At 40.5% G+C, this 24,813-nt stretch overlaps 1 protein-coding gene across 7 annotated transcripts in view; it reads left to right on the plus strand.

Annotated features, from left to right (window-relative positions):
- MSRB3 (methionine sulfoxide reductase B3) overlaps positions 1–24,813 on the plus strand; it is a 135,989-nt gene that overhangs the window by 22,631 nt on the left and 88,545 nt on the right. For 2 of the 7 annotated variants that reach the window (XM_065558379.1, XM_065558384.1), the window contains 2 exons: positions 7,095–7,238; positions 8,549–8,675. The exons of 1 other annotated variant lie outside the window; for it this stretch is intronic. In XM_065558379.1, the coding sequence (XP_065414451.1) occupies positions 8,600–8,675 (76 nt within the window). In that variant the 5' untranslated portion in view covers positions 7,095–7,238; positions 8,549–8,599. Of the gene's footprint in view, positions 1–7,094; positions 7,239–7,634; positions 7,969–8,548; positions 8,676–24,813 lie in introns of all 7 variants that reach the window. 4 more of the 7 variants (XM_042853087.2, XM_042853060.2, XM_065558396.1 and 1 more) reach the window with 3 other exon arrangements.

Below are 24,813 nucleotides of genomic sequence, written 5' to 3' on the forward strand. Positions count from 1 at the left end.
TGTAAGTTTCTGAAATGTATTGTACAGCAGACCCTTGATTTTATGAACACCAACCTTACAAGTGATATATGGGTGCATGCTGTTAACTATTAATGATTTGGAATACCTTACTCCTATCATGCAGCAGTTCTTGCCAGGGATTTTAATAGAAAATCTGGAACATGTGCAATTTACATTATCAATTGATATATTTTACAAACACATGAAAATCTAGACATGCATCCGACGAAGTGGGTATTCACTCACGAAAGCTCATGCTCCAATACGTCTGTTAGTCTATAAGGTGCCACAGGACTCTTTGCTGCTTTTACATGAAAATCTAGTGCCTAAGACCTCTCATAAAGGTGAATTTCAAAGGTTTTTGAAATGTAACTTTACAATTATGTTCTGAATGCCTCAAGTATGGTAGGAGTAAGAGCTGAAACATACTTTAGTCTAAAAGTACCATTTTTATACCAAAAGTACAAAATAATTATTTAAAAATTCAAAAATTATGTGACGCACTTAAAAATTTCCACTTACCTGAATTTCCATAGACAATTTCCAATGCTCCCTCCAAATTTCTGATAGTTGTGGCATGTCAGAGTTCTACATACGTAAGCCCTTGAGTGATTGGGAGTGACTGGGGAGGACTGTGCAATAGCTAAAAAGTCTTTTTAAATTATTCACGAGGGAGGGCTGGAATAATTGTATACGTTAAATACCACTCTCAATCATGTCATCGAGCATTTGGTACAGAGTTGTTAAGGCACTTAATTAGAAAACGAAGCAAAACAAAAACTCTGAAATAGTTTTTGGGCTTAAATTTGTCAGAACGCTTTTGAAATTCAACTTTATGGGAACAGCCTACAAACTCAAAGTCTAGGAAATAGATAGAAGCCACATTGCTTGAGATACCTAAGAAAGAGGTGAAAACCTCATTGTTTGGGACATTTAAAATTGGAAATGCCCAGGCACTAGTAAATGTCCTGTAAGGAACAGTCATGCATTGGCAGTGAGGTGGAGTGGATGACCTTCCAAAAAAAATCTCTTTTCCATCTCTAACTTCTGTGATTCCCTGAGCTCAGTTAAGCTTCTACCATAACACTTTCAACTCATTGATTTGTGTACCATCTTAATGTTTCTAGTTATTTGGGTTTCTCCCACATGAGAACCTTCTTGTTCCGCTGGAATTGTTGCAATGTCTTAGAAGGCCCCTGACATATTCATACTGTACAATACCAGTTAATTTAATATACATGGACATAAATCAGGCCTCTTTGGAGCTTGGTGGAGGCGGGTGAAGGGGGACACAGAACACAGGGAAGGAAAGGTAAAGGGTGAGTTGCAAAAACTGGAACATGGAGGAGGAGCTGCTGCCTTCATATAGCTCATATACTATGAGGTGCTAAGTTCTAACAGGCTTCATGCGTAGGTAGCTGAGTAGGTGACTGAACCAGGGGGAAGGGCCAGGAGAAGTGATATAGGGACCCGCTCAAGGATTTGGACTTCATTATGCTTGGCACTGTACACACACACACATACACACACACCTTCCCCAAGAGTTTACAATGTAATCTTTGTACAGCTAAAGAATAAAGTTTAAAATGAAAAGGTAGAAGAAAGAGAGGAACTGCCTGCAGTCGTGAGGGCTAGAAATTTTTTTTTTTAATAAGAGTTATACTTGCATAATAACAGGATTCTAGGAGCTGTGGCTTTCAGAAAAACACCTAACATTGCAGGAGTCACAAGATAATTATAATATTGACAACTCATGTGATTTTGTTGTAAGTCTCGAGATTCTTGATATTTTACCTATAGCGCCAGCTGTCAGAACCATATGATAATATGAGAGTCTCAGCTCTCATTTTTTTAAAAACATATGTTTCTAGCCTTCATAGTTGTAGAGCTAACACCTTGTAAAAATATTACCCAGCTGTACCCAGAAGACTCAAAATCTAGAAGGCAAATTAAAACAGAACCCCTGCATTTTTTTTAACAGGTCTCATGATTTTTAAGCCATACTCATGATTCTGGGGACTTGACTCATGATTTTTGAACATTTAGAATTGACCATACTGAAGTAGTGAGAGTTGACAGCACTGCAGTGTCAACTTTTCATTTCAAAATCGGAAAAGTAAGGTTTTCCTGAAGCTATTGTTTGGGTTAATAATACAAACAAAAGGTTTCCAGATCCCATCTAATGATTTAGTAAGACAATGCAGGAGCTAGTGGAATTTGTGATTTACTGTATTTAGATGGTTAACAAGATAGAACATGGGCACTGTGTTTGGAGATGAGAGCCAATCTAACAAGACTGCTCAAACACCAAGAGGGAGATCCACACCCCTGCTTATGCCCCTTTGCTCCAGGTGAAAGGGGCCCTAAAACTAGGATTGATAGGTATCTGGTTTTCGACCGGAACACCCAGTTGAAAAGCTATCCTGGCGGCACTGGTCAGCACCGCTGACCGGGCCATTAAAAGTCCAGTTGGCGGCGCAGCGGGGCTAAGTCAGGCTCCCAGCGGCTCCGCGCGGCTCCCGAAAGCAGTGGCATATACCGCCTCTGGCTCCTAGGCATAGGGGCAGCCAGGGAGCTCTGTGTGCTGTCCCCGCCACAAGCGCCACTCTACAACTCCCATTGGACAGGAACCCTGGCCAATGGGAGCTGTGGGGGTTGCGCCAGTGGATGGGGCAGTGTGCAGAGCTGCCTGGCACCTCCTCCACGTAGGAGCTGGAGGGGGGACATGCCGCTGCTTCTGGGAGCCGCCTGAGGTAAGCGCCGCCCGGAACCTGCATCCCTGATCCCCTCCTGCGCTCCAACCCCTTGCCCCATCTCTGATCCCTTCCCGTCCTCCAAACCCCTCAGTCCCGGCCTGGAGCACCTTCCTGCACCCCAAATCCCTCATCCCCAGCTCCACACCAGAGCCTGCACCCCCAGCTGGAGCCCTCACTACCTGCCGCACCCCAACCCCCTGAGCCAGCCCGGTGAAAATGAGCGACTGAATGAGGGTGGGGGAGAGTGAGCCACAGAGGGAGGGGGGGATGGAGTGATCGGAGGTGGGGCCTCGGAGAAGGGACAGGGCAGGGTAGTGGCCTCGGAGGAGGGGTGGGTCAGGGCAAGGGTGTTCAGTTTTGTGCGAGTAGAAAGTTGGCAACCCTACCTAAAACCCTGGTTCCAGTTGGGAGAGAAGCCTTGGTGTAAGGGATGTGTTCAGTGCATAGGGTGGGAGGGGTGTGTCAGGGGTACAGCTGTAGCACACAGCACTGCAGAGATTCTTCACAGTGCTGCAGTCCATAGGGAAGCCCTGGGAGGCTGCTATAACTTAAACAGGCCCCCCTGAGCTGCCTGTATTATGCTGGGGGTCTCTTCAGGCCGCAGAACAGTCCAGGACTGGGAGAGTGCAAAGGTGGCTGAAAACCATTTTACCTACCCTCTCCCTGGGCTAAACATTCTGTGCACCCCTTAGAGAAGTGGCGGATACGCATACCCCTGGGGATATACAGACGTCTTCCAGGGGGTACATCAACTCATCTAGATATTTGCCTAGTTTTACAACAGGCTACATAAAAAGCACTGGTGAAGTCAGTACAAACTAAAATTTCATACAGACAAAATGAGAGAGTGAGCAGTTTTTCAGTAAGAGCATGCTGTGACACTTTTGTATTTTTATGTCTGCTTTTGTAAGCAAGTAGTTTTTAAGTGAGGTGAAACTTGGGTTATGCAAGACAAATCATACTCCTGAAAGGAGTACAGTAGTCTGGAAAGGTTGAGAGCCACTGGTCTAGAGGCACAGCGTAAAATCTCTCCCCAAGAATGGTAATTGGCATTGAAGATACTGGAACAGTGGTTTCCTCCTAAGTTCCTTGTAGTGGCCTGACTTCTTATTTTAGAAATCCAAGTTGCAGGTCTGATTCTGAACCTGTTGAAGTCTATGGCAAAGTAGAAACAGGATCAAGAGATTTAACTGATATCCAGTTATGTTACCACTATCAGAGATGGATTAAGGTTTCGTGGGGCCCTGGGCCAGAGCAAGTGGGGAGCCCCTCCCCACCCCTTCTGCCTGCAGTCCCGCCCCCCGTTCTGCCCCTTCCGTCTGCAGCCCTGCCCATGGCCTCACCCCATTCTGCCCCTTCCCCCGCTGCCCTGCCCCATTTCACGCACAGTCAGCCCCATTCTGCCCCCCCATTGCTGCTCTGCAACCTTGCTCCTTTCTGCCCCCACTCCCCCACTGCAGCCCCAACACCGGAGAAAGCTCTGCCCCTCCCCCACCATGGCCCTGGGCCACAGCGGGCAGTGAGAGCTTCCCCAGCCCTGAGGCCACAGGAGGGAGCCAGAGCTCCTCCAGTCCCGGGGCCATAAGTGTAGTTTGACTGCTATGTTTGGGGGGACAAAGTGTGCCCACACATGCGTGCACACTGAAGCCAGTCCCCTTGGTTCACTGGATCTCTCTCCTCCCATCTACAGCAATACCTGGGCTGCCAGTGCTGGGGGAGGGAAGAGGGAGGGAGGAGACAGGATGGCATAACGGGGGAGCCCCAGCTGCTGCTGGAACCACTCTGGCATCGGCTGCTGCAGAGATGTCCTTGCTCTGGTGCTGCAGTGGTTGCCTCCCTGCTGGGGCTGCTGCTGCCCAGGGAACGCCACATGCTGGGTTCCTGCTCCCCACCGCCCATTCCCGTATCTTCTTTTCTTCTCCTCCCTTTCTTCTCCCCTTCTTCTCCCCCCACCACCTCTGCTCTGTCCCCTCTCCTCCCTGCAGGCATCAGGGTTGTAGAGGAAACAGGAGGGCACTAGGACCCAGGAGGCAGTGTCCAGCTGCTGAGGCAGGCTCCAGAGTGCAGGGGGAAAACTGTTCAGTTCTGCTCCCCCTGAGCCGAAACATGCCAGGGAGGGGGGTCAGGGTACGCGGGTGCCTATTTTTCCAGGGCCCTTCAATTGGCTGGGGACAGGCCCTGTTGGGCCAGTGACTAATCCGCCACTGACTACTGTTCTCCTTCCAACTACACGCTCTCTTACTCTTGCTTGGAAATAACAGGGCAGGGATGTACAGCAGCTTCTTAGGCACATTTATCTTGCATTAGCTTATGCTAAAAATTATATATCTTTTGACTGTATTCTTCTTCCCTCCATCCCCCTTTGCACGTCATTTGTCAGTTTAGATTGTAAATTCTGTGTGGCAGGGATTATGGCTTTGTGTGTTTCTGCACAACACCTAGCTCAGGGGGGCCCTGGTGCTGCTTTAGGCTTCTAGGAACTGCTGCAATACAAGTAATAGAAATAGCGCTTAAACTTCAAAAGAGAGAAGAAAGCCTTCTGCTGTAGTATTTTTTTAATGAATGCTAGTTTAGTTTTATTGGGTTTTGTAGAGTTATAGCTTTACATCCTTTATCGATACCTGGGACCAATAGCAACAATTTGGTGAACACTGGCTTTTTCAGGTGATCAGGGTCTGTCTAGTTTGAAATCTTTGGGGTTTTTAAATAGCTTTTCAACAGCTTACGCTTTGGGGAGTTGCAGTCCTGTTTATGTGTAACAAAAGAGGAAAAAATAGTTTGTGCTGCAGCGGTAAACAGCCTTAGGTTGTTAAGAAACAAATTTATGAAGCAAGCAGAGGGAAGGCACAACAGGAAAAATGAAACATGAGGAAAATATAAGGAGTGGAGACTAACATTTCTCCCTCCTTTCCCCTCACAAACAAATGTGCCAGCTCCTCTGTCATCCAATGGGACGTATCCATCTAAAGAATAGTGAACAGAGTGTAAAAAGTAAAAAAACACAAATGATGCTCTTTTAGAAAGTGTGAAATTGAGTATTTTTATTTTTCTATCATCTATTTCCCGGTGCAACAATATTAGAGAATGTTGTATTTCTAAGTGGCTGCAATGGAAGATCTTTGGTAAACTACATATCAGACACGGTATAGGTAGCTTCTATCACACCTTGGCCTACAGAAATTGCTGACTGATGCCAAGGTCTCCAAAATAGCTGAGAATTTTCTCAGCAGATTACTTTTAATAAATTAGGAGTACTATGTTGTGAATTTCTTATGAGCCAAGCCTACGTAAAATAATATCTACAGGAAACAAAGTTCCCATTGAGGCTAGTGGCAGTTTTGCTTGAGAAATGAGCACAGGACTGGGATTTGAATGATGTAAATGCAGACATTAGGAACTAGATACTAGTCTTATTCTTTGAATTACAGTTTGTATTGTGGTAGCACCCACAGTTTGCTAGATGCTGTTCACATCCACGCAGGTGGACACAGTCTCTGCCCTGAGGAGTTTACAAAACTGAAAGGCGATATTATGCAATCGGTTTTTACAGAAGCCAGTTGACTTCATTGACAAATTCTGCATGCAAATCAATGGTATCTTATGGCCCAAAGGAGTGCATCTGTTAAATTGGTGTACATTTGCAATATACATTATTCTAATGAGAAACCAATCAGTGATCAAATGGAGAATGCTCTGCCAACTGCCCCCTTTATACTAATGGGGGCTTCAGCTCTTGTGTCTCCACTGACCACATCTGTGAGGGTGTGGCCTGGGAAGACCAGTGATCTCTCAGAAGTAACAAAATTCTGATTAATTTACACTTGAAATCACTACAGAGATGGTGTTCTCCTTTTCACTCCCTCCCTCCTACTTCCAAATTCATTCATGAGAGTCCAAGGAAGTATTTCAGCCTTAGCACTAAAACTTGGCAAATATTAAACATTTCACCTTACTTGTGTGACTGTGTCATGTAATAGATACAATTGCTGTATAGGGGCATAAGATCACTGACTGAAAGCAAGCCATACCCTTTGTCCATCTTGCTGTATAAAGTTCTTTTTAACACTTTCAGAGTCCATTATCTAACCTTAGCAACACAGCTATGTCTTTGCTAACTGAATGATTTTTTCCTAAAAGAGCCTTTTGCAACCATAACCACTAGATGGTGCTCTCCTATTTAGATAATAGTAAAAACAGTATTAACTATAAGTTATCCAGTAAGAGCATGTTGGAGACCCCTACTCTTGGGGCACCCAGCTTTTTAATTGTAGAATACATCTTTGTTCTTTGCCTGACCTGCAGAGTGACATCACTGCCTTTCTTCCTGTTGCACTGTAGCTGCCTGACTCACAGGCTTTGACACAAGCCAGATGGCTGCGATTGGTAGGCGCACAGGCTGCCTGGTACTGCAGTTGATGAAACAGAATAGGAAGACGTTTTATGATCAGTTGCGGGAGCACAATAAGACTGCAGCTTTGCTAGGTAATTACATTTTCACTGCACACTTTACTTCTCACAGTGAAGGTCACTAGAAAAAAATACATTTTTATTTGTACTGTTTATTATGTATAGATCTTTGATCTTTTATTAGTCAGTAGTCTGCTCTGGAGGATTTTTTTTTAACCAGTTCTGCAGTCACTCGTGAAAATGACATGTTTATTTATGTTTAATGGTTCTTTCGAGCTGTTCGTTGTGTGGCACTTACCTTCCTTCTCTCTTTTGTCTCCATTTAGTAACATAAAAATGTTTTGGTTTTGTAGTGAGTTTAGTTTGGAGAAGTCAGAGTTCAGGCATGTTAATACAAGCAGATTTCTGTCAGATACACTCCAGAGTGATGTGATAATATATATTACTGTTTGTTATGTGTTTGTTCTTCAGGGGTCAGAAGAGACCATGCACAGACTTCTCTTCTGGTTCAGGAAATGTACAAGAGAAAATCATTCCTGAGTACATTTCTGGGCATTTCCATTCTGTAACCATTTTAAAAAAACGTGTCTTGGAAGAGGTTGAGAGGGATGCATTGTTATTCAAATCATTAACCCTGTGGGGCCTAATCCTGCTCCCACTGAAATCAATGAGAACTTCACGATTGACTTCAGTGGGGGTAGGTTTGAGTCCCCAGTGTCAGTTACTGCAATAATCTTCTGAAGCAGACTGCAGCTATGAATGACTATCCTATGAGGCAGCTGCATTTCATCCTTCCTATTGTGAGGTAAACAAAACCATCACCATAGACACATGTTGCATCTTACAAAATAAAAAATCCCCACTGCCATATCCCTCTCTTCTATATTAGTGCCAGCTGGAAAATTGCTTAAATGTATCCCTTGGAGAATTTAAGATATAAATTATCTTTATTTAAAGAAATGATTTTCCCATTATTTTTCCTGATAACTGGAAAGTTTTTTGTTAAAATAAAGTTTGGCTTTGTTTAACCAACCAGCCAACTGAACAGTTTTTCATAATGGTTGGTTTGCAGCGTTCACCACATAGACATGTGTTTTCAGTAAATTTTTAATTGCAAATTTGGGTTGCCCTGCATTGCACGACATTAAGATTTCCCCCCTGCCTGGTAACATAAAGAGCTGCAGCATTGTATGCTATGTATTCTAATTAACAAATGTAAACAAGCTTAAAGCAGAAGGCAAAAAGGGGCTAAACCAGCTAATAAATGTGCATTCAGAATTTCTTAGTCTTGTGTTTTCTTTTCAGATAGAATCATAACCATCAGTTTTGCTATGAATGTATCTAACATTTTTGATGTTTTCATCTTTTTTTTTTCCCCTACTCAGCTCTTGCCCCTGTTCTTTGCCTCTGGTTTTGTTGGTGAGGATATCACAGTGATGTCTGCATTCAACCTGCTGCATTTGGTGACAAAGAGCCAGCCAGTGGCCCTGCGAGCCTGTGGGCTTCCCTCAGGTTGAATGGGTGCTGCTTGTTGTGTCATGCATATTGAGGGCCCTTTTAGGAATGGGTGTCTCTGCTGCAGGAAATGATACACTATGGTTTACTAAATTTAGTTGTAATTTATTAGAGTTCTCTGTTGAAGCCGGAAGTTTGTGATAAATCACTGCTTTGCTTTTAGTGTATTCATAGCCCAGATTTTAGAATGCTTTGGAAACATTGTCCAGCTTCCTTGCCCAATATGATATCATATCTCAAATTTGATAGCATCTTCCTGTCCCCTGACACAGACTATGCAGTTAGCCTGAAAATCACAGTTGTATTACATATTGCACACGGTTTTAATAAGAAATTGCTTAGCAGCATTTAATATATGAAATATTATTATTTAATAAGTGTCTTAGGAAAATGTTTTCAAAATACTGTTCAAGTGCATTTAAATCTTTTTCAGCATTTATTCCTTTGTGTGTGTGAAATTTTTATTGTAAATTTACTTTTATTAATAGTGCACACAAAGGTTCATGCAGGAAGTGATGTGAGCTGTAATGTAATTTTCTTCCCCTCACAATGTGTACTTTATTTATGTGATACTATAGTTCAATCAAACAAAAATGCTCCATCACGACTGCTCTTTTTTAGAAAAAACATACACCTTTAAAAAAATGCAGAGAGGAATAACCACACTTCATGTGTAATGCCCCACTCCTGAATTTGGATTTGCAAAGGCGGCCATTGGGGCATAAGGGCCCATCCATGTGAATCTGACTGCAGGACCTTATTCTAAATGTTTAATATCGGCATTTAAACAGTAACATATGTAATATCTTTATAAGATACCAGATCTGACTATTTGACAGGAAATGACAACTTTAGTGGATTAATTTTTAGAATTCAAAGGCTATCCGGAATTATTTTTTTAAGAAGTCAAAATAAAAACTAAGATGCAACTGTAAATAATCACTGATTGAAACCCCAAGTAACGTTCCAATTTGGGCATTTGTTATGCACCCATCGCCACTGGATATAGGCACAAAATACAACAATTAAAGCATCATTGCGGTTTGCTAATATCATTTCAGATCAGCATATAGTATATGGAAGGAGCAACAAAGAGTCCTGTGGCACCTTATAGACTAACTAGCATGACATGATGTGCCTGACGAAGTGGGCATTCACCCACGAAAGCTCATGCTCCAATACATCGGTTAGTCTATAAGGTGCCACAGGACTCTTTGTTGCTTTTTACAGATCCAGACTAACACGGCTACCCCTCTGATATATGGAAGGAGTGTCATAAACGCTTTCGTGATAGGACACAACATTTAAGTTTAATTGATTTTTCTAGAGCTGATTATAATTTCATTTGAACTATCAAAACTGAGCCCCAGTTTTGTGGCATAGGGGTCTATTTTCCTTTCCATAACTCCTATTAACTTAAACAGGAGTTACAAGTGAACCTTGATAAGGAGACGACAAACCCCATTGTGTCAGCCCGATCTTTGCTTCCAATTATATGTGCTGCTGACCCAGGCTTCAAATCCTAAAAACAGAGGACAAGCAAATTTCCTAACTTATTATGCACCTTTGATGTGAGCTCACACTGGTGAGACCTGCCTTAAAATGAGGCATTTACAGCTTTCCTGTTCATTTTGTGCCTATTCTAACAAGCAGATCTCAAAGCTGGTCTGTTAGGAACAGAATCTGACAGAAGTATTTCTAGTGCATACCTGCTCATGAAGCATCGCATTAACCATTTTGTCACCTGTGTCACTGACATAATCAATATCACATGTTTTATTATAACTTTTATAGCTCTGCAATTTATTTCTGTTTGTATGATCCATAGCTACCAAAACTTTAACAGATCAGTTACACTGACTACTTTATAGATTTCAGAGTAGCAGCTGTGTTAATCTGTATCTGCAAGGTGCCACAAGTACTCCTGTTCTTCTTTTTACTTTATAGATGTATATTATAAAACAAAATTCATCCACTGATAGCAGAATAATGTATAACTGCATATTTCATGTGTTCTAAGAGGAAACTAAATTTCCTAGACACTTATAAATTAATGTTGACTAATTTTGTATTCAATTTGTTTATGTGTAGTAGAGGTGGGGAACAGAACTAAATGGTGAAGGATGCATCATATAAATGCAAGAATAAGTCCTAGAAGCAACATTTGCATAAATGCCACAGTCCAACTGGATCTTGAGTTTACCTTCAGAGACAGAGAAGTGCCCTGTTTTCTTTGGAAGTACAAGCATTTTATGAAAATTATTTTTTTGCCCTCCCCCCATCATATTCTGCACAAAATGTATAATGTACTACTGTATCCCTTTGTGCTGTGAGCACATCCGGTCTCAAGATAAGCAGGATTAGGTCTACTTTTAGTTGGATAGAAACTTTCAAAGAAAATCCAGGTGGTACAAGAAGTGGTTTAGGAGGTATAATTTCACGAGTCACTTAATGAACCAATGCCACCAAATGATTTTAGGGAGCAGTGTGCTGACAGAGGTTCCATCTTTCAAATGAGGCATAAAACCAAGGCTGTAGTCAGTTGTGGTGGTTAAACTATCTTATAATTGGTAAACTGGGATTATTCACATCAGTAAAGTACCACACTTATAATATTTGCTGGATTGGGCACAATAATATAATTTTTATAGCCATTTTAATTTTCTGGATGATACCCAGAATCAGCTGTTGCCTTTTATGAATAAGTGCTTCAGTCCAAATATGTCATCTATATACTGCCCCTAAGCTTTGCTTGTGCTATAAAATGGAGTGCATATATACTGTCATTTATAGATTAGGACCAAATGAAAGCTTTTTTGCTTTTCAAAACAAATACATTCAATTTCATTTCAGAATAGTACATGCGTTAATTTTCAGAACTATCTGCTTTTTATTTCGAGTAATTCTTTCCAATCCCAAAATCTTCAGTATATTGTAGCTCTTGTCTTATGGATACACACTGAGTTATGTTATAAACGCTATACCTTTCATATCATTATTATTCTTAATTTGGTGGAAGGTTTGTTTGTTTGCATTTTTATAATCCACATATTAATGCCTGAGGTATAAATGCATCCTTCTAACTATACAAAATAATAGGATTAAACATTTCAATGTATTTTTTAATCGAACATATAGTGGTGAGCAGGGAAGAATTTGCTACAATGTACCCCAGTACTCCAAATTTCCAGTAGATGGCACTAATCATATATTCTTTTGCCTAAATAGAGCAGAATGAAAAGCTTCCACTTTAGAAATCATTCATACATAGTACATTCTGAGAATTTAGTTTAAAGTGTGTATAAACTATCATAAGAAAAGCATGAGCATTATGAAAAATCACACAAGTTTGGGCTTATACACAAACTTTATTCATATAATGTTAGAGGTTTCCTCATTTCCAGTAACAATTGCAACTCTATTATACTTTCACATGATTTAGAATAAACTGACCCTGTTTGGCCCTGATCCAGTGCACTCCATGTCCATTGAAATGTAGGAGGTAGTCAGCATCTCTCAGGATTGGGTTCATAATGAAATAGATCTGTTTTGAAATCTTTTAAGATAAGAACAAATTTTCCTTTGCTACTTTAATGCATACCAGCAAGTAATGGATACAAACAGCAATTATGCATATTCCATATACATATGTTTTCTGTAGCAGACCACCAAGTTATAAAGAAAAACCTTACTTTGCTTTGCTGTGTCTTTGAATTATTATGGGCTCTCATTCCTTTTTAAAAGTGTCCTTTCTTTTTTTAACACTTTGAATGTTGTGCTGCTTGCATCACATTTTTTTGCATGAGATAGAAATCTGTTTTTCTGCTATTGTAGATCAAGAAAGATTACAGTATTTGTAAAAATTAAGTAAAACTAATGATACAAAAGTCTAGAGAGTTTGGGTATGCTTACGTGCACATTTTCTAATAGGTATATGAAATAATAAAGACTTAAATGATGATTAAATTGTTGTGCAGTGTTTAATTACTAGAATGATTAAGAGTACTGGCAAACCATTTTTCTAGGATATGGTTGTTGTATTACAATACATCTATATGAAAGGGTGCTGGGCATATGGTGTAAGTCTCTTTTATTAAACAAATATATGTAGTAAGTTTTTTTCATAACACCTTTTATTAAATCTCAATTAATTTTAAATTGGAAATATAAGTAAAATATACTGAATATATAATGAATAGTTACAATATCAAAATTCAAAATTGGACTGTTTGCAGTAATCAATTAACGTAAAGGATTACATGTAGGGGCAGCTCTTGCAAACATGAGTAATTCACGTGTATAAACCACGTGAACTCTGTGACTACTCATGTCAGTTAAATTAACTCTCACACATAGTTTTTGCAAAATCTGGCTTTTACAACAGAATTTCTGAAAACTTGAGTCAACCATGTCCCCCCTCTCCTGCCTACGCATCCACCAAAATTGTAATCACGATTAGATTTTATACAGATTGTGTATATATTGTGTAACTTAAATATTCCTAAATGTATTTATGTTGTGTGTGTATATGTGTACATATTATTTTCATATATGCTGTAACTTTTCCATAGTTTCTCTTAGTATGTTACCAAGGATGTAATATAGCAGATGTCTCTTCATGTGGTTTGAAAAAAAAATATTGATGAGAAAGATAATATATACTAATTCTAGCAACACCCACTAATACTCCTATGGTTAAGTGCCTGTCAGTGTTTTCATTATAAATCCCTGTTTTGTGGGATTTATAACTTACTTACTCTGAGCTTAAATTTGTCATACAAGGTCTCAGATACATGTGCTTTTGTCCCCTCTCCAGACAGTATTTTAAAAAAGAGAGAGAGCGAGAAAAGCAAATTCACTGTTTTTTGAAGATTTAAAGAAATGAAATTTTATGCGTCTATAATCAGAATACTGTTTTTATCTGAAATACAATTTTTCATGTTGCTAGTTCATTAGTTTGCCAGGATGTAGAGAATTACTCAGCTAATGCTTGCATAGAGTGTTGAGGATGGAAAAGTACTATGTAAGCGCCATAGTAAATAGTATGTTAATGTATGTATATATACTTAACATGAAAATGGTGCTTACAGTTGTCACTTATAAAGACTCGGTACCTTTCTTCAAGATGTTTATTGTGTATATCCTAGCGACATCATAATACCACCCTGTTATAACCTGACACGGTATGTTGTTGTCATATCTATGTGATGGCTCTAAAGGAGGAAGACACACGATTTTAGGTAAAAAAATCACCTTTGTAAAGGTGCCTGAATGGAAATTTACTCAGATATTTTGGTCACTTAGGAAAATAATGTATTTAAATCCATAATTGTTTAAATATTGTACATTTGTATATATGCAATGTAAAAGGTTTTGTTCAATATTATTTGTTCATTCTTTAGTATCAAAGAGGGAATGAAATGTATTCATAAAATTGGTTGGTTTGAGTAACATTCATATTATACCTTATACTTGCAAAAATCAGGAATGTGTATAAAAGGCTGAAATTCCTTCCTTAGCATCCTCTTCTCTGCCCCATATTAGAGCAGTAACCAACAGGGAATGCTTTCCACATGAGCTACACAATATAGGCATATCATGTTAAGTCATTCGTGTCCACCCCTCTTTTTTTCAGTTGGACCTCTGCAAGAAATTGTTGGACAGGCAGTCTTGATTCCTCAAATGCTATGTCCAGGCATTGTTGCCAGGGCCTCTCATTTTCTGTGTATTCATCTCTTATATCTCTTTCTTTGTCTCTGTTCCTTTTCCTTTGCATTCTTTTTCTGCATTTGTTTTCTTGGGTTTTTGTCTTCTCCTCATTCTGTGACTGACTAGAAGGCTCTGTTACATGCTTCATCTGGTGGGAAGTCCCTTGGTGGTACTGAGTGGCCCGTGCTTAGTGGCTGAGCACCGTGCTGTGAGAGAAGAGAAGCTGCTTGGGATGATGGGCAGGGACCTGTGCTCCCATCCTTGCAAACAAAGAGCCACTTCCACATTCTGTTGCATTAGAGATCCCAGTGGGAGCAGAGTGGCAATGCAATGATGACTTTTAAGAACCCACCCAATCACATGGGGTTCCCAAACTTTTTACTGGCGCAATCCCATTTTAATGAAGTATTTTCTGCTGGGATTCCAGAAGAGCAAAATGACATCCTCTGCACAACGTGACCTTGCACACGCCGTACGTGTGAGACCATGCTGCACAGAGGATGCCATTTTGCTCTTTAAAATGGTGTTCTCCACACAATGTGATGGTGTGTATAAGGTCACTCTGCAGAGGATGCCATTTTGCTCTACAAAATGTCATCCTGCGTGCAAGGACATGGTGCATGATCACCATACGTGCTAGATTACACTGTGCGGAGCAAAATGACATCCTCTGCACATTAGGGACTGCTGCAACCCCATAGTTTGGGAACTGCTGCAGTAGCATGTTTGCAGAGCAAGCATGGGGTAGTTTTGGGATCTCAGAACTTTCTTAGCCCACATTGTTCCACTTCCATGCTCCACACCACCCTGACTGAGGTAGCTTGCCCCTTCCTCTGAGCTTGGGAAACGCTAGGATAATTTAAAGATGGATTTTCAGCTTTAACTCAGGGTTTTGTTGTTTTAGAGACTATACAGTTGTGGGCAGGAAAAATGAATATTTTGCCAGCAATTATCATGTTCTTGTTTAACTTTTGTATATAAATAGCCCCATAGGCTTGAGAATTCCTCAAGGGCAACAAAGAAACTCTCCCTGGTCTAATGAGTTTGTAATCCAGGTTAGAGAGGATATGATCAGGGCCGGCTCTATGTTTTTTGCCGCCCCAAGCAAAAAAATTTTTGGCTGCCCCCCGTCCCAGCCCTGGGCTCCTCACCGCACCTCCCTGCTGCCCCAACCCTGGGCTCTCCCGCACCTCCCTGCTGCCCCAACCCTGGGCTTCCCCCCCCCCCCCCCCCCGAGCCACCCAGCCCTGGGTTCTCCCCCCCCCCCCACACACACACACCCTGCCGCCCCATCATTGACCCCACACACACCTCCTGCCGCCCCAGCCCTGGGTTCTCCCCCACCCCCCACTGCACCCTCCTGCCGCCGCAGCCCTGGGTCACTGGTAACTCGCTCCCAGGGCGGGTCATTCAGCAGGAATTTTGGATGTGCACAGAACACAGACAGGATTGGTTCCCATATGGTTACAGAACTACAGTAAAGTGGAACAATTTTCAGCTTGTGTGATTGGAGGATATCTGGATGCATATTATAAGACTGTCCTCCATAAATGAGGAAAAGTTGAGGTGCCTTTATTATTCTTTTGTTCCACTCTTTCTATGGGGAATTTGCCAATGCAATATCACTGTCTTCCTTTTAAATAAACAAAAGGCAATGGCTGTTGAAAATAGCAATTCCAGTCCTAATAATCTCTGGGAAGCATTTCTTGCTCAATTTTATCCTACTTTTTCTACAGCAAGTTACAGTGGATCAGTATATTTGATTTGGGAAAAATGAAGTAACAGCTGCCCAAACTGGGCTTGAGCACTCCTGAATTTTGAGGTGTTCAAATCTGGAAGGCAGGTGCTGGGGGGGAGGGGCTGTGGCTCCGCAGGGTAGCACGGCAGCATGTATGCGGCAGCGTGTCTGGCGGGGTCTCAGGAGGGGGCAGTTGGGGACAAGGAGAAGGGAGGCTTAGATAGGGGGTGGGGTCTCAGGAGGGGGCAATCAGGGGACAAGGATCAGTGGGGCTTAGATAGGGGATGGAGTCCTGGGGGGCAGCTGGGGCAGGGGTCCCGGGAGGGGATGATCAGGGGACAGGGAGCAAGGGGGTTGGATGGGTTAGGGTTTCTGTGGGGGGCAGTCGGAGGGAGTGGATGGTGGCAGGGTGGGGGCTACCCTCCCACCCCATGGAGTGTCCTATTTTTTGAATGTTAAAGTATGGTATCCCTACCCTTCACAGTGCAGCTCTCTATTCAAAGCAGGCTGCAGAGTGAGGTTTCAGCTTCCTCACTCCCTCCCCCTCCTTCCTGTTGGTAGTGGCCAAGGGAATGCTGGGAAATGTAGTTCTTTCCCTGCTCCTGGGCTGGCTCTATAGGCAGGGAGCTAACCAAGGAACTACAGCTCCCAGGGTCCTCTGTTGGTTCTCAGCTCCCTGCCGCCCCTGCAAATGGGCTGCCCCAAGCACGTGCTTGCTTTGCTGGTGCCTAGAGCCGCCCCTGGATATGATGCAGAGGGAGATGACATTGGGCAAGAAGAAGGGAGGCTTACACAAAATAAGGTTGCTTGTTCCTTCAAATTTCCCCCTTTAAAAAAAAAAAATCTAGATATTATTAGGTTGACCAGGGGAAACAGGAGACTGTTGGAGAGGATGTGGTGAGCAGTAGGTTTTGAGGAGGCATTTGGCAGAGGTTGCATTACATACAGAATCAGGGTAGTGAGCAGCATGGGATAACGCCCAGATGTGTTGTGGGGGAAGGATATACAGAATTAGCAGAGTGAGAGAAAAGAGAGGAGATGTTAGCTGGGCAAGAGTTGCATAGACACTGAAGGTGGTGGTAATGCATTTGGAGTTGATGTAGGTGGTGTTCTGGATACACTGAAGGGACTTCCAAAGGGGAAGGGTGTCTGCCATGAGTTTGATGGCAGCCTTTTGAATAGACCTGCAGTGGTACAAAGTGCGAGTCGGATAAGCAAGAAAGGGGAATGTTGCCTTAGCATAAGTGTGGCATTACCAAGGCGTGGACGGAGATTTTGGCACTAAGAACTGAGAGGAAGAGATGTATGGTAGAGAAGTGTTGTCTAACGTGCGGCCCTCTCGGGAGACTGTTAAAGCACCTTAAACAGAAAATTTGCTTTTGATTACAAATTGAAAATGTGCTCTGTCTGCCATGCCTTGGGATGTAAAAAAGGAAGTGTTAGAATTGAGTCCATCATTATGGGAAGGAAGTATCTGGGCATCGCCTCTCCTGCAGCCTCAGGAGCAGCTCTGGTTTGACCAAGGTGTGCTCTGAGCAGCTGTTGTTCTTTTCCTGCTGCATTTACTCAATAGTTCGCCTCTGGCTACCTGCTGTGTTACAGGCAAGAAAGACCGAGTAGCTCTGGCTACTCCATTGCCAAGTATCCTGCTGAACTGTGGGAGCACCAAGGAGAGCACAGCAGGATAGGAGCTCAGCTGGGTCTTCCTAAGCCTGTGGGAATAGCTAGCGAAGGATGGGCTCCCTCCTCCACATAGCTGTGTAGGGGAAAGGGAAAAGAGAAGCTGAGAACCAACAACCACTTATGGATCCTTGTTTTTCAGCCTTAGCCCTGGTGCAGGTTAGAGCATTTTGGGGGCTAACTCCTGCCAGCTGGCAATAGTCCCCCTAGGCACCAACTCTATGCTGGGGATAGCTGGAGCACAGTATGCTCCAGCCATGTCCTCTTGTCCTCAATACATCTCTCTGTGCCGATGGTCGTAGGCGTAGGAGCCAGCTGTGCCTGCTAGGAACTCTTAAACACTAGGGGACTTGCAGGTAGTTTCAGCTCTAAGCAGCGCAGAAGGACACAAACAGGGCAGAGAATATGCCCCAAAATATCGATTGTGGCACCTTGGCCTTTTGAAATACTGTGTTCTGTCCGCAGGCTGAAAAGGTGGCACATCGCTATTGCCAAGGAAGTTACCAGGAGGATTTAGCAACAGCCTGAATAACTATAGGTTGCACACCACTGTGGTAACTGCTGGCAAATGCTGACTTTTTAATTGTTTCTACTGCAGGTTAGACCTTTATTAAAGTTGTGGGAATATACATATTTTGATGGCTTACTGAAATATTTTTAAACGCACAAGATAGCTGAAAAGACAGCGCAATTTGCTATTTTTAAATTTAGCTTAATTCTTATGTTAATAAAATATTTCCATATGTTATGTGTTCATTTTTATGTAGTGCCTGGTGAAAGGTGTCAAAATGACAGCATTGGAATCAGAAGTCTCCTTTCTGGGGAGAAGAAAGATAGCGTAGTATAAGTTTCTCCCCGCTCTGCCAACCTATCTCAATCTTGGCTTGTGTGGTTCACTTGTAAGGATGAAGAGAATAAGTCAGTCTCCATGCTTACTCAGTTCATAGCCTTTCTGATGAGACTGCCAGCGGAGGTGCCAGTTACGACGTTGAGGATGGTTTCTTTTACGTGGATGTTACTGTTGGGAGCTATGCTGAGAGTATCAATTCATATCACATAGGCCACTGAACAATTATAACCCAATTTAGACTCAGAACTTAAAGATAAAAAGCTTCATGTCCTATTACCACCCCCCCATAGCTACCCTGTTTCCAGTTTGTCATTAATTTAGAGGTTTAGTGTCATATTGTTTTTTTTTTTCCTTCATGAAGGTATATAATTAGGGCTGTTGATTAATCGCAGCTAGCTCATGCGATTAAACTAAAACAAATTGTGATTAATCACAGTTTTAATTGCACTGTTAAACAATGGAATATCAATTGAAATGTATTAAATATTTTTTAATGTTTTTCTACATTTTCAAATATATTGATTTCAGTTACAACACAGAATACGAAGTGTACAGTGCTCACTTTATATTATTACAAATATTTGCACTGTAAAAATGATAAACAAAAGAAATAGTATTTTTCAATTCATCTCATACAATACCGTAATGTAATCTCTTTATTATGAAAGAGCAACTTACAAATGTAGATTTTTTTGTTGTTACATAACTGCACTCAAACTCAAAACAATGTAAAACTTTAGAGCCTATAAGTCCACTCAGTACTACTTCTTATTCAGCCAATCTCTAAGACACACGCTTGTTTACATTTGCGGGAGATAATGCTTCCAGCTTCTTATTTACAATGTCACCTGAAAGTGAGAGCAGGTGTTCACATTGCACTTTTCTGGCTGGCATTGCAAGGCATTTATGTGCCAGATATGGTAAATATTCGTATGCCCCTTCATGCTTCGGCCACCATTCCATAGGACGTGCTTCCATGCTGACGGTGCTCATTAAGAAAATAATGCATTAATTAAATTTGTGACTGAACTCCTTGGGGGAGAATTTTTTGTATGTCTCCTGCTCTGTTTTACCCACATTCTGCCATATATTTCACGTTATAGCAGTCTTGGATGATGACCCAGCACATGTTGTTCATTTTAAGAACACTTTCACTGCAGATTTGACAAAACACAAAGAAGGTATCAATGTGATATTTCTAAAGATAGCTAAAGCACTGGAACCAAGGTTTAAGAATCTGAAGTGCCTTCCATAATCTGAGAGGGATGAGGTGTGGAGCATGCTTTCAGAAGTCTTAAAAGAGCAGCATTCCAATGTAGAAACTACAGAACCTGAACCACCAAAAAAGAAAATCAACCTGCTGGTGGCATTTAACTCTGATGATGAAAATGAACGTGCATCAGTCCGAACTGCTTTGGATCTTTATCGCGCAGAACCCATCATTAGCATGGACGCATGTCCTCTAGAATGGTGGTTGAAGAATGATGGGACATATGAATCTTTAATGCATCTGGTACGTAAATATCTTGCGACGCCAGCTACAATAGTGCCATGAGAACACCTGTTCTCACTTTCAGGTGACATTGTAAACAAGAAGCGGGCAGCATTATCTCCTGCAAATGTAAACAAACTCGTTTGTCCGGATGAGTGACTAAACAAGAAATCTGAATGGACTTGCAGGCTCCAAAGTTTTAAATTGTTTTATTTTTGAATGCAGTTATTATTTTGTACATAATTCTACATTTGTAAGTTCAACTTTCGTGATAGAGATTGTATTACAGTACTTGTATGAGGTGAATTGAAAATACTATTTCTTTTGTATTTTATAGCACAGATATTTGTAATAAAAATAAATATAAAGTGAGCACTGTACACTTTGTTCTGTTGTATATATTTATATATATAAATAATATATTTGAAAATGTAGAAAACTTCCAAAATATTTATATAAATGGTGTTCTATTATTGTTTAACAGTGTGATTAATCATGCGATTAATCGCGAGTAATTTTTTAATCATTTGCCAGCCCTATATACAATATGGCAACATTTTTTCTAGGACCTTTTGGAGTTTATCTGTAATGCAAGGACAGTGACCTCATATACATATATCCTTGAAAGAGGCTGATCTATAATATCTCCAAATTTTCTAAGTACCAGGATTGCTCAGTTTTACTGAAGGTGCTTCCATTTACAAAGCACTACGCCACCTTAATCATAGTAATCCTAAAAAGAATAGACGGAGAAGCCCTATAAGGTAGTTATAGTCACCAGCCAGCCTGTGCAAGATAGTTGCTTGAGTGGTTTGCCCAGTCTATGTATAAATCTGTGATCATGATTTTGAAAGGATGTAAAACCAAGCTTAAGTGACTAGTGGTGATATTTCAGCAGTGCACAGGACACAATTGCCTCCAATAAGGAAGTAAAGGGGCATCCCCTGGAGATGATATACAGAGCTATTTTTCCCATATGAACAACACTTTAAAAAAAATGTTTTTTACATTTCAAAAACAGCTCTGTATTTCTTCTCCATGGGATGAGTCGTTTCTCACAGGCTCTGTCTCAGCAACATAGCCACCATTGTTCCACTGGCAGTTTTATGGAACTAAAGGGGAAAATGCTAGACATGAGATGAACCAGGCACCCACATCTCCCAGTGACTCTAGCACTAAAGCGTGAGATGATAAAAAGAAAACAATTGGTTCCAATACCAATATCTAGCTTAAAAGGAGAGTGTACAAAAAAAGGGATTTTTGTTCTGTTTTGTTTTGTTTACACTGCTATCAGTCATTAAAATCTTTGGAAGTTTGATTTTTGCACGAGAAACTTATGATAGAGCTGAAAATATCTGGAGAGAGAGATGGCCTATATATGTAGATCATCAACAAAACATCATGGCCATGGTTTGTCGATGATCCATTCAGATTAAAAACAAATTAGACAACTCCAGAGATGCAACTCCATTGTAAGTTTCCCATGCAATAAAATACACTTCAAAAGAACCAGCTTTCCCCTTTACTGTGTCAACTCTTCCTTCTATCCCTCCTGAGTGTTAAAATAAAAGAGCGGGGTTATATTTATTTAATTGGCACCTGACCCAAAATATCCTCTCCAGCACTCAAATTTTCAACACACAGTGCTGCGAAAATGGTCTCTTTCTCCATTGCTACTGCTTGTTTGAAACTGCAAATGGTATGGGATGTAGGTGGGATATAGTCACCTGAAGCAAGGAAACGAAGGAGCCATTCCACGAAGAAATACAGAGCTATTTCCCCCTCCCCCCCCCAATATATGAAACAGTAATTTTAAGACCGAGATTTGTATTTTATTTAAAGTTAGCTTTGCAGATATTCAAAATAATAAGTCTTTGTCTTGCTAGTTGAAGAGAATCTTCTGAACAACACTTTAAATAACTCAAAGATGGTCTTTGATTGAATTCAGCTATGAGGAAACTTAGAACAGAAACAATGAACCAAAAGATGGAGTTAAACAAAAGTTGTGGATTAAAGGGGGAAAATCTAGAAAGTTAAATTAGAATTTAACATAAGACTTCTAATATGTAATTTTAGTAGGGCTGTCAAGAGATTAAAAAAATTAATTGCACGATTAATCGTGCTGTTGTTAATAGAATACCTTTATTTAAATATTTTTGACTGTTTTCTACATTTTCAAATATATTGATTTCAATTACAGCACACAATACAAAGTGTACAGTGCTCACTGTATATTTATTTTTATTACAAATATTTGCACTGTAAAAACAAGAAATCATATTTTTCAGTTCACCTAATACAAGTACTGTAGAGCAATCTCTTTATCATGAAAATTGAACTTACAAATGTAGAATTATGTGCAAAAAAAATAAGAGATACCGTTGCCCACTTCTTGTTTACAATGAAAGTGACAGCAGGCATTCACATGGCACTGTTGTTTCTGGTATCGCAAGATATTAATGTGCCACTTGCGCTAAAGATTCATATGTCCCTTCATGCTTTGACCACCATTCCAGAAGACCTGCGTCCATGCTAATGATGGGTTCTGCTCGATAATGATCCAAAGAAGTGCGGACCGAGGCATGTTCATTTTCATCATCTGAGTCAGATGCCACCAGCAGAAGGTTGATTTTCTTTTTTGGTGGTTTGGGTTCTGTAGTTTCTGCATTGGAGAGTGTTGCTCTTTCAAGACTTCTGAAAGCATGCACCACACCTCGTACGTCTCAGATTTTGGAAGGCACTTAAGATTCTTAAATTTTGGTTCGAGTGCTGTAGCTATCTTTAGAAATCTCACATTGGTACCTTCTTTGCGTTTTGTCAAATCTGCAGTGAAAGTGTTCTTAAAATGAACAACATGTGCTGGGTCATCATCCAAGTCTGCTGTAATGTGAAATATATGGCAGAATGCAGATAAAACCAAACAGAAGACCTACAATTCTCCCCCAAGGAGTTCAGTCACAAATTTAATTAATGCATTATTTTCTTAACGAGCATCATCAGCATGGAAGCACATCCTCTGGAATGGTGGCTGAAGCATGAAGGGGCATACGAATATTTACCATATCTGGCACATAAATGCCTTGCAATGCCAGCCAGAAAAGTGCCATGCGAATGTCTGTTCTCACTTTCAGGTGACATTGTAAATAAGAAGCTGGCAGCATTATCTCCTATAAATGTAAACAAACTTGTTTGTCTTAGCTGAACAAGAAGTAGGACTGAGTGGAATTGTAGGCTATAAAGTTTAATATTGTTTTGTTTTTGAGTGCAGTTATGTAACAAAAAAAAATCTACATTTGTAAGTTGCACCTTCATGATAGAGATTGCACTATAGCACTTATATGAGGTGAATTGAAAAATACTATTTCTTTTATCATTTTTACAGTACAAATATCTGTAATAAAAATATAAAGTGAGCACTGTACACTGTTTTCTGTGTTTTTAATTGAAATCAATATGTCTGAAAATGTAGAAAAGCATCCAAAAATTTAATAATAAATTTCAATTGGTATTCTATTGTTTAGCAGTGCGATTAAAACAGCGATTAATCATGATTAATTTTTTTGAGTTAATTGCATGACTTAACTGCGATTGATCAACAGCCCTACATTTTTGTGATGGTTTGCCTGGAGAACGGGAGAACAGGTTTACATTGAGTAAGAATCTGATTTCATTTGTTTCCCATTGTTACTGTTCCTGACAGTGCATGTTTAGTTATCATCTTAAGAAAATGCTGGCAGGTCAAACTAGAACCAAAAGTTAGGTATTGTAAATGTTTTCAAACTCAACCAACATAAATGTTTCCATCAATTGTTTTGTAATTCCAATGAAAAGTTTCTTCTATAGTGTTTTTTTAAAAACAAAAACAAACCAACATTCTCCTATGCTGGAGCATTCTGCTAAGGCTAAATAAGCATAAAGGGAAACAGACAAAACAAAAATGAAAGTGACCTGCCTATTTTCATTCTTTCAAGATGAGGGAAATGCAAAGTGTCAACTAATAGCATAAATGGTGGAAACTAAATTAAGATATTTCAATTTTTAATTAAATAGAAGTTTGGTCGTATGGGTAAGGATATTTGATTTTTTAAAAAAAATATAACTCTTAGTCTGGCAGCATTCCTTTTACATCAGTACTAGGTAACTCGCTATTAGGGAGGAAGGTACACCCCATAGATGGGGGCATGTGATTTGGAGAAGCAAGGAGATGTATGCTTAGACATAGATCTTGCAGTCTGATCCGCATGAGTAGACCCTTCTGTCCACACAGAATCTCTTTGAAATCAGTGGGGCTCTGCATAGTCTCAGGGGGCTGTCTATACTGGTCAAATGGCAGAATTGAGACCTGTGGTGCTGTATAAAAAAATATGATTAAACCTCACTGACACATGCGTAAAAAGTTTAATAATAGTATTGAAAATTGGAAGCCTGATTTATTATACAGTGATATAATATAATCTAATTTATTAAACAGTGATATAATAACTGTCTCGCTGTATTTAATTCAGGAAGTCTTAATAGTATGTACTCATTGCATGCCTATTGTGGCCATTAGTGCGAAAGGGACTTATGCACGTGCACAAAGAGGAGAATATACACAGTGCTTTACATGAAATTTGAAATGTGAGTTATTTTCAATGCAGTAAGAGAAAGGAAGCAACAAAACAAA

Source organism: Chrysemys picta, chromosome 1, assembly GCF_011386835.1.
Source record: "Chrysemys picta bellii isolate R12L10 chromosome 1, ASM1138683v2, whole genome shotgun sequence".
NCBI lineage: Eukaryota > Metazoa > Chordata > Testudines > Emydidae > Chrysemys > Chrysemys picta.